Source organism: Calypte anna, chromosome 10 (assembly GCF_003957555.1).
Source record: "Calypte anna isolate BGI_N300 chromosome 10, bCalAnn1_v1.p, whole genome shotgun sequence".
Classification (NCBI taxonomy): domain Eukaryota; kingdom Metazoa; phylum Chordata; class Aves; order Apodiformes; family Trochilidae; genus Calypte; species Calypte anna.
The window spans coordinates 5,612,028-5,622,444 of NC_044256.1; the positions used below are offsets into that span (position 1 = coordinate 5,612,028).

A 10,417-nucleotide genomic window follows, 5' to 3' on the forward strand; every position below is an offset into this window, starting at 1 on the left:
CCAAAATCTCTCCCCATCCTTTCAAACTTTCACTTCCACTCTTAAGTGTAACAGTACTGCAGTGTTAACAGAATAAATAACTGCAGTATCACAGAAAAGTTGTGTATCATTCTTTTGTTCTTTAGCCACCCAAATATCTTTTCACATTCTCTGAGTTACCTCCCAACTTCATTACCAGCTGTTAAATGCCAAGTGGTATGTTGTTTGGTTTTAAATCAGCAACACATCTACAAGAAGTGACAGGGTAAGTACACCATCTTCAGAAGAGTGATTCTGTAACTAGAATACATACAATAGCACTGTTCCCCTATGAATCCAAAACATGGCTCCAGTAATAATCAGGGGAGTTGTTTGGGTTTTTTTTATTAGAAAACTATGCAGCATCCACTTGCTGTCATGTACCAGTTTCTTTGGGGGCAGGATTATAAAAGATGCAAGGCAGGATTTGAAGACACACATAAAACAACTAAATGGAAATATTGAGAACTATTTGTAATAGCCCATTGTGTTAAAAATTTCTAAGACATTGTTTGCTTGCAGGAAAGAAGTTGAAAAGAGCAGCATTTACCAGGGCTATGCTCTCTGAATGAGCAAATATTTGTCACAGTCAACAAATAACCTTAAAAATCTATGTAACACTAGCAGTTTGAAACTAAAAATCTCAGACCCTGATTACAAGCCTTATTTGCCTTTCTAAAGTTTTACACTTCACAGATAAAATGAATACTGAGATGACCTCTTACTAATAAACAGGAAGTAACTATTATTTCTTTGCTAGTAAACCAAGTATTATGTTACTGAAAGTTATTAGAAATAACCTATAAAAATATTCTAACAAGGCTGCCATCTCAGTGGAGGCCAACACTTCCTGAGACCAAGATATATGTAGCTAAAACATTGCAGAAAGCTGTTCAAGCTGTCTTGAGAGCTTTTCAATAAGAAAGGAAAAAGAATACACTTAGTATAGCAACTATTTTTGTAGAAAAAAATAGAAACTTGACCAAAGAGCAAGTGAGAATGCAGCTTGGTACAACAACAACAACAACAAAAGAATGTGATCAGTGAAACTATTTGGAAAGTAACTTAGAGTATTGTTTATAAACAAAAAGTCACTATGAGGTCCTCTTCTGAGTTTAGATAAGAATATATAAAACCACACTGCTGCTTCATACAATCTCCCTTCATCTCCAACAGGAATAATTTCTGCTGGGAAATGTTCTGTGGAAACCTCAGGTACACACAGACCTAAAAACTTCTTTGCTATTCTCCCTCCTGGTTTTTTTTTGTTTTGTTTGTTTTTGCCTTTTTGTTTTACTCTTTCACTTCTTACTGCCACTTCAGAGCCAGAACAACTACTTTATGGTTATAGTATTTTAAAAAAGACCAAAAGGAAGTCACAAGCAGCTTTTATATAATTGTATTTGTATTCAATCCCCCTTGTAGATTCAAAAATGGAGATTCAAAAACGGAGATTCAAAAACATTCTAGGTATGAAACCACCACATAACCTACAGTCCACAGCATTCTTCAGTCATACACGTAGCACCAATAAAAACAGATGCAGTATTTAATTCCTTTGTGATGAATATTTCATTCTCCCTCAGTTTGTCATCTTCTATCAATTGTTCAAAAGTTATATTTAACAATAATACCAAACACAAATATACACACAGTACATACAAATTGCTTGACCTAATGCTGCCAGCTGAGACATTCTAAACCCTAACAGCTGTGCCTTTATTTTGTTTGACCCTCAAATGTTTGTAGTATGAGAATATATTTCAACAATTTAAAAAAAAAAAAAGAAAGTGTCTTATCAACTGGAGAGAAACTACATGACAACACACTTGGCAGTGTGGTCACAGTCAAGAGCCCTTCCCAACTATGAAAGCACATTTAGTTCCACCCCAAAGAATACACTTGTTGTCTTCATCAGGCACAGTTTATGGGCTGGACTTACAAACCTGAAGTGTGAAAAAAGCCAGGGACTTCAGTAAGAGAGCCTTATGAACTAAGCTAACGTACTGAAGCTGTTAATCAAACAGAGTTGGCTTCAGTTTACACCACTGCTCCCTTAGCTTTGATTTTACTACATTGGAAGCAAAGATATAGTTGATCGATTCATAGGAAAGATCCCACATCTGTGATCGAGTCAGATTAAATGTTTTTGCAGCCAGTGCATATTCTTGTGATAGATCTGTTGCAAAGACACCTTTATCATCAGTCTAGAGGTAAAATGAAAGAAAAGATAATAAAATGTTTAAATTAGTTCCTTTATAAATTGAAAGTTCCTCCTATAGATTACAAACCAGTCTTGCTGTTTCATGTTTTAATTCCACAGTTATTTCATCTATTGGTAATATTTCATAATTTCTTTGGCCTGTTTTCACTCAAAATTAGTAAGTTATTCAAACAAAAGAAAATCTCTTAAAGGCATGACAATTTATCAAGAAAATAGAATTTCTTTTTGAAATGGCTAGAAGAGTTGCTATCAGTGATGTATACATGCAAACTACATCTCTATGTGCAGGTCTCCTTACTCCTCTTTTCCTCAGATCTGGCACTACAGCATACTCACTAATCCTACATCTTCAGGGAATAAACTATCTCACCCTCTGCACTTAGGGTCAGCTAGAACCATTTCTTGATAGTGAGTGAAGTACCAGGCTAGCAGCAAAAATGTATGATCAAAACCCAGCTAAAGGTTATGATTAAAAGGAGCAAGTTAGGATTATTTAAGAGTTGATGAAATACCCATTGCAATTCAGTCCTTGTGTCCTCACAGAGAAGAATGCTACCTATCCTGCTAAACTTAAGACATGGTACCATCTCTTCCTTTTAACTCAATAACTATCATCTGACACAATGAATACCCAGGTACACAGAAGCTTACATGCAAGCATTGCACCAATATGTTTAAGAGAAATCTTTCAGTGTGCAGTTAAGTTCATAGCACGTGAATCTTATGTATACAGAAAAAAAGTCTTGCTTTACAAAAAAACTAAGATAAATACTAAAAATTCTCATTTGTAGTACAGGCATTTCTGAATGCCTGACCCAGAACATTAGGATTTCCTATAAGCAGATGATTTGTTGCAATTTTAATATTCAGAAATTTTAAGTCAGGTCTGATCCATGAAAGGAGAGAAGCTTCTCCAATGGTGCTTTAGTTTGGCTTTTTGCCTAAATAGTTAAAAATCAAAAAACTTACACAAAGCACTGCAGGGTGGCCCAGGTTGTACCAATACCCAAAATGGTGTTTGTCACAGGAAGGCACAGTCTGAGTTTTGATGTTTGATGTCATGCAAAGTTCTAAGGAAAAAAACCCAAACAATGAGTATAGCAAAAAACCCCACATGCTTTTGATACATTAATTTTCATTCAGAAACAGAACTAAGTCAATTACAATCAGACAGTATTGTTTCTTTGCTTTTCTTTGCTTTAAATATTCAGCAATATCATCTGAGGAAAGTCTGGTCATCAATTTCTTCTTAATTACTGGCTGAGTATAAAATTTAGGGAGCTGATAAACCAGATCCAGAAACAGTCTTGCATGGTAACTGAAAGTTATGATTGAGTTTTCTCCTCACCTGAGGCATCAGTTGTTGTCTACTACCACAGATATGTCAAACCCACAAAGGGCTGGCAGTGTACCTCTATAGGCAATTCTGCCACACACACTGTCATGTTTCTAATAAGTCACCTCTGGGCAAAGACAAATCAGAGTTCTTAGCATCAGTAGTAGTTACAATACTCTGAAATTTAGAAATCATCAAGTAATTTTCTTTTTTTTTTTCTTACCAATAGGTATATGGTTCTGTAGAACAAGTGGTACAAGCCCTTCTGCACCTCCTGTTGCAGAATTGAGAAATGTTCCATGCCCAATTCTGTCAGGAGGCAGGCCCAGGAGAACTCTGGTCTCCTCCTCCTGATTTGGAATCTGGAGAGAATATGTTTTACATTCTGTCAGGGCAGCATAAAACAGTACATTAAATATTTACAAGATATTTCAAATTCTATTTTCACAGCACATCTTACCCAAAAGAAAGTTCTAGGGAGACTTAAGTATCTGTATTACTACCCTCTAAAGAGAGTAGTACAAGGAAGTGACTCTTAACATGGAATTAGAAACTGGAGAAGCCATAATCCTAACCTGGTGTGTAAAACCAATCAGTTGGAGGCCTCCAATCAGCTTTGTATCTATTCAGTTTCCAAACTACCCTGTCAAGACCACTTTGCAGGAAGAACTTAAACTACAAGATGCCAAAACCAAACAAACAAACAAAGAAAGAAACAAAAAGAAAAGACCATTTAGACATTAAAAATAAAAATATTCAGAGAAGCATGCAAAAGCCTCCATAATGAAACAGAAACAAGTACAAATAGGCTGAGAATATCATACATCATGCTCAGTTTCCTGAAGAAATAGAAATATTTACAGTATTTATGGGACTCAGAGTAAACCTCAGTCACCTCTTCAACAGTTGGTATGGAGAAGCCTAACTCCTTCCACTGACACAGAGTTACCAGAACTACTTGTGAAAGTGTGCAACATTTACTGTATATGACTTCGTGTAAGATACCAGAAAGAAAACAGTGCATCTATTGGAATATTACTTGTTTTCAACTTAACACCTAAACCCAGAATAGATACAGAGCAGTAAGAAAGAATGGCAGTTCTGATTCAGAAGAGATTGCTTAAGACTTCATTTTTTCACTTCTCTCTTGTCAAAATGGCCCAAACTACTTTGGCCTGAGAAGTTCAAAACACACAGAAGTTAATTTTAGTTTCATCAAGGTTTTTATAAAATGGAAATTACAGAGAGGACCCAAAATAAACAAAACTTTTACCTCTGAAAGATGCAATGCCAGCTTCAGACCTGCTTTTTTAGCTTCTGAGAGTGGTTCCAAAAAGTCTTGACCATGTCCTGCCTTGATGACACAAACATAACAGCATTCTACAGCTGATTTTAAAAAAACTTGATTACAATAATTAAGAAGACCAGTGATATCAAAATACTTAATTCAAACACTGTTACACTGTATTTTTTTTTCTCCCATAACTTCATTTTTGAATGCAGCAAGACACATAATACTCTGCTATATGGGCAGAATTTAGACAAACTGGTCAAACATCAGTAGTTCAGACCATGCCCAGTGCTGCCAAACCAACTGTCTTCATTTGCTATCCTTGCTACAACCATCACCCAGAGCTATTTCATTTCAACTTGACAGTTATCCTCAAACATTTCTGCTTTCTTAATACACAACAAACACAACATATACTGCATCTAATCAAAATATAAACTAGTGTCAACTTGGAGTATTATTTAAATTGCCTCAATGCAGTCAATCTGACTGGGACAGATTAGTAACACACACTTCCCAGGCAAGCACGACTTGTCAGTAGCTCTTGTGTCATTGCCATATATTAATCTATTGATTCTTCACTAGAGTATCTGTCCTTTACAGCAACAGGGATTAACCTGGTGTCAAGATACAAAAACTTGTAAGAACAAAGCATGATGGGGACTGCTTGCTGTTCCACATTGTTATATATTTATCTTAAAGAACTGACTACATTAAAACAAAAACTTACGGTGGGATCGCCACTGAGGTCAAGTCCTACTACAAGGCCATCAGTGGAAAGTAAGAATTCTTCAGCAAGTTTAACAGTCTGCTTAGCAACTGCTGGGCCACCTCTTCTGTTTATTGCTATTAACAATCTAGGATAGAAGTAGACATTTTAAGTTAAATATAAAATGTAATACCAGGAGTTCAACAAATCTGACACAAAAAGAAAAGGCACCTGACATTCCTCCCAGTTGACTATAAATAGAATCCATATAGGAAACCATTCAAAGAATGAAGGTACCAAAGTGCAGAGAGTCATAAATTAGATAAATAGGTTACCCTGTGAAATCCAATCACCATGATGAGAGGGAAGGCAGGGATCTGCTGCCTACGCTATCAGGCAAGCAACCTCTCCGAGATACGTATGTGAAGAATGAAAATTCCTCAGCTTCCACAAATAAATCTAACACAGGTTCCTCCTCATATAAAAGCCAGGCAAGCAACTGCCTTCACACAGTGACAGATAGCTTCTGAAACTTTTCTGCTGGTTGGGACTACCTCTCATTTAGGGCAGGTTGCTTGTACAGCTAATCAAGCAAAATCTTAGCAGTGAATCGAGGCTGTGAAAAAGGAGTCTTTATGTGATTTCCATCAAAACCACTGCTTTTCCTGAAAATGTTGCAGAGAATGGACAGTCCGAGAGCTTAAAACTTTACCCAGTTCCATTCTCTATGAGTGAGAAGGAATAAAAAAATTCAGGTTTCATATGAATTACCTGTTTCCATTCCATGTAATCCAGTTCAAGAACAATTTTCTTTCCTATAATGATGGTTTGTAAACATCTCTGCAAACCATGACCAAACATGACTACACAAAACCTTGAAACAGAGATACTCCATGTGCTTTATTTACCTTACATCTATATCCAAGCCTTCTTCTTTACACTGCTTTATACCCTCAAGTACAGTTTCAACATACATCCTTTTGGTCATACCTACAAACACAAATAAACATTTGGAATAAACAGAATGAATTAGTTTTATTATGTTGCTGACCCAGATCTCTAGCTTCCTAAGTTTTATTTTGCACCTTGGATTCTAGGCCATTGTCTTCTAATCTATATAGATCTAATTCTGCTTATAAATATATCTTTACTTTGAAGCATACATACTATGCCTCCCTCTAAATATCTGAGAGAAAATCACTTAGTGTGAAACAGAGAGTAGCAACAAGATTTCTCTTTTGTGTGTCTATTAAATCACATCTAAAAGAAAATAAATAATGAAGTAACAAAACAAACATATATCACCTATTAAAAATATTGGTAGACTAAGATGCTACACTGAAGTGAATAATGCTTACTAGTGTTATAGCCAACACATTTTTTGTTCTAAAAACTCTAATAATAAAGTGTCATATTTTTACATGGTTAAATCTTTGCTTTTGTACTGAAAGTATATTTTTACTGACTCAAATATTTGTGTTTTTAAGATAGTCATACCTAAGCTTTATAGCATATCTGTCTTATAAATTAAAAAACACAACAGTTTGTACCTGTGGACTTCTCTTCTCTGGGAGTGCTCCTCAGTTCCAGATACTTGACCCCATCATGCGCAAATTCTTTAATAACATCTTTAGTTATCTGATTAAGAAACAATGTATTCAACAATGTAAAGTAATGCTTGTAATATTTTCCTTCATATTTTTTAATGCTTATAATATTTTCCTTCACAACTAAAAGATCCATATATCTTTTGGTATGAAACACTCACAAAATTTTCAGGCCCTATGTGTGTTGAGGGGTCTTCTTCTCTGGAAATACAACCCCACAGAGGGTACCTTTAGTTTTCCCAGTGACAGCAGGTAGTTAGGACAAATGAGAATTTGCTTGTCTGAACAAGAATACTCCTCAAATGGTCCAAACAAAACCACTTCACAGCTACTGTACCTTTCTGCAAGTTTAACAGGCTGCCCTGACACTACACCCTGACAGTTCTCCTTGACAGTTAATCAAGGAGAGGTAATCTGAGGTGAACAAAAGGAGAATTCTAGTTCTGGAGTTTTTGTACATAATGACCCAAATGGAAAAACAGGAGACTACAGTAATTCAAAGCTTTGGTAACAGTGAACAGACATCACATTTTAAAGACATTTGTCCAAGCCTATGAGTGGTCATAATGACCACCTTATAGCTCACTGCTTTCACAAAAATTAAAGGTAAGAGTTACATAAAATCCTGTGTTTCTAAATTAATATATTTTACAATAGCAATTCTGACCTCTAGTTGAAAGGATCATTGTTCATATTGTTACTTGGAGCTCAGTGTTGTTAATCCAGTTAACTTTGACTGCATGTATTGCTTGCTTGTTTTAAGTGCACTTATAGTTAACTTACCAGTAAAATATCTTCAGTCCTAGTGGTAATCTGGTATATCATCTGAAACATCTGAAAACATCTAAACAAAAAGTTAAAAAATTATTTGAACATTACCAAAACATTGAACAGTAAAATGAGTATTAAAAAAAATAATCTGCACTTTGACAAAATGAACCCACTGTGCTCAATTAACCATCTTGTAGGTTAAAATACAAACACCATCTGAACGGAGATTCATGATACTTGGCAACAGAAATTATCATTATTATTACTGCAAAGCTTTTGAAGCAAAAAGGAAAAGGTGAACTTTCAAAAAAAAAAAAAAAAAAAAAAAGGAAACTATGCAAGCTGATTTTTCTCTGAAAACCAAATACTACAAGTGAAAAACTTCAATCTTCTAGAAGAGGAATTAATCAAGGTCACTATAATGTATGAGAAGTTACTTTATAGGTACAAGTAGCAAAAATCTAACAGACTGAAAGTAACACCTTAAATGTATCTAATGCAGTCAGTGTATAAGGCCATATATTTCTGGTTTGAACTTAACTAAAAAACACTTAGTATATGTTCATTGTACACATGTGCTTACTCACTCATCTAGGGTTCTTTTCTTTCCTTTATCAATCATAGTCATCCCATTCTGGATCTGAAGGAATGGCTTCTGGGCCATAAGTTTCTTCATAGTGGCAGAACTGATACAGCCATTCAAATGAGCATGGAGTTCCTAGAGGGGAAAAGAAAATAATCTTATGAATTTGTCTGGGGAAAAGGATAGCTTCTACATACCTGTTTTACTGTTCTTCTACCCTATGAGTCTGGAGATAAAACAAGTTACCTCTGTGTTAAGCTAGTCATTGTTTCCTTGCACATTTGTCCACACCAGCTGAGCTCAGCCTCTCCTGTCAGAGAAAAGGCTCCCCAGCTCATTGCTGGAACGGTGCAACTCAATGGCTGCCTCAGCATTTAGAAAACTAAAACAGCAGTTCAAAAACTCTTTCTCCACTCAGTGCAATTTATATGTATATGCACCTTAAATGTATAAGTACATTTGGAAAGAGCAACATCTGTGTATCTGCTCACCTTTATTTTTTTCATATTTAGAAGTTTAAACTCACACCAGAAATACAGCAAGATGTTACCTTTACCCATTAACAGTAACAGCCCTCCCTTGAGACTGCTTTCTGTCTGATCTTCTCTTGATAAACCTGCCAGTCCAAACCTACAATCCTCATCTCTGTTCCTCACTTCACTTTTAATCCTTCCTAAGATACCTTGGCTCCTGACAGAGAAACAGGTTCCTTGTGCCTTCCCCACTCATTCAAAAGGTACCTGAAAAGCATCTACTTTGTCACCTGCTCCCTCACCTCCCTTGAATGCATGGCTTCTCACTGGGAGGAGAAAAACTGGAGAAATATTTTCTCGAGTCTTTGACTGAAAAGCATATTGAAACTGTAACTCCTTCAAAATGTCATTATTTTAATTTTTTGAAGTATTGTGTTTCTGATTCCAAGTGTTAAGCTCATAAGCAGAGGAAATGGGATCAGATTATTTTAAAGCATGAAGGTTCACAGCTCCAAGTGAACACCGGGAGCTATGGCTGCTTATCACTTCTACAAATGAAGCTAGATGCATCCTCCACCTTAAAGTTTTCATTCTTACAAGTGAAATACCTCACAGTACGGTGCCCATTGCTGCGGAGCAAGGCCAGAACGGGGACACTGATTAAAACGCAGTGACACGTACCAAACGATAACACAGATACACGTAAAGTATGGCACACCCCTGGGGACGTGGGGGAAAAAAAAAGTGTTATCAGAGACAGGCTGCTTCGTCTCGCCTCGGGGAAAAACAGGACGAAAAAAACCAAGCAAGAATAAAGATCAGTCTCAAATGATTTAAGTGGAGGAAGATCAGACACCAAGAACTGCAAACAGCTGGAGAGGCAACACCTACTGCGTTTTCTGTGGGGTTGAGTACCCCAGAAAAAGTGCGTGTTCAATAAAAACTCAGAAAACAGGAGCTGTCTGTCTGCCTGCCCGCCCCTCAGCTCCGCTCCCCGGCAACGACCGCACCGCGGGATCCCGCAGCCCCGAGCAGCGCCCGCCGCGACCCCGGCCACTTCCCCGCTGCACTCCGGACCCCCGCCCCCCTCCCCCTCACCACTTTGGGCAGATGCCGGTAGAAACAGAGCTCCCGCTCCTCCGCCATGATGCTGCCTGCGCCTCCCAAGGCCGCCCCGCCCCCTCGAGACTCGGTTCCGCCCCGATTGTTGGGCCCGCCCCGGCAGGACCAGATCCCGAGCGTTCCCGCCCCAGCCAGGGCAGCTGCCGCCGCTGGAGGTGTCCGTATCGGACCGCGGGCAGACCATGTCCGAAGGCAAGGTCATGAAAACCACCATCAATACCTGATTCCATAAAAGCTTCAGGTTCAAGTTTATCCAAGTGACAGGGTTTGAGATTTACGGTAC

General features: G+C 37.5%; 1 protein-coding gene across 1 annotated transcript; it reads right to left on the minus strand.

Annotated features, from left to right (window-relative positions):
- Positions 1–1,402: 1,402 nt before the first annotated feature.
- ADAL (adenosine deaminase like) lies at positions 1,403–10,177 on the minus strand. Its single transcript, XM_030456914.1, has 10 exons — positions 10,111–10,177; positions 8,544–8,674; positions 7,969–8,029; positions 7,129–7,216; positions 6,487–6,568; positions 5,600–5,726; positions 4,852–4,932; positions 3,802–3,940; positions 3,212–3,312; positions 1,403–2,225 (listed from the first exon to the last, which is right to left on the minus strand). Exons 1-10 carry the CDS (start codon positions 10,156–10,158, stop codon positions 2,034–2,036), a joined length of 1,050 nt encoding a protein of 349 aa, XP_030312774.1. The 5' UTR covers positions 10,159–10,177; the 3' UTR covers positions 1,403–2,033.
- Positions 10,178–10,417: the final 240 nt, after the last annotated feature.

What these genes read in the sequence shown, in the direction of transcription:
- ADAL (XM_030456914.1), bottom strand. Translation starts at nt 10,158, where the DNA reads ATGGCGGAGGAGCGGGAGCTCTGTTTCTACCGGCATCTGCCCAAAGTG. An exon ending in ACCGGCATCTGCCCAAAGTG is followed by an intron (nt 8,675 to 10,110) that starts GTGAGGGGGAGG and finishes TTTCCCCTCTAG; the next exon opens with GAACTCCATGCTCATTTGAA. An exon ending in GGCTTGGATATAGATGTAAG is followed by an intron (nt 5,727 to 6,486) that starts GTAAATAAAGCA and finishes CTTCTATCCTAG; the next exon opens with ATTGTTAATAGCAATAAACA.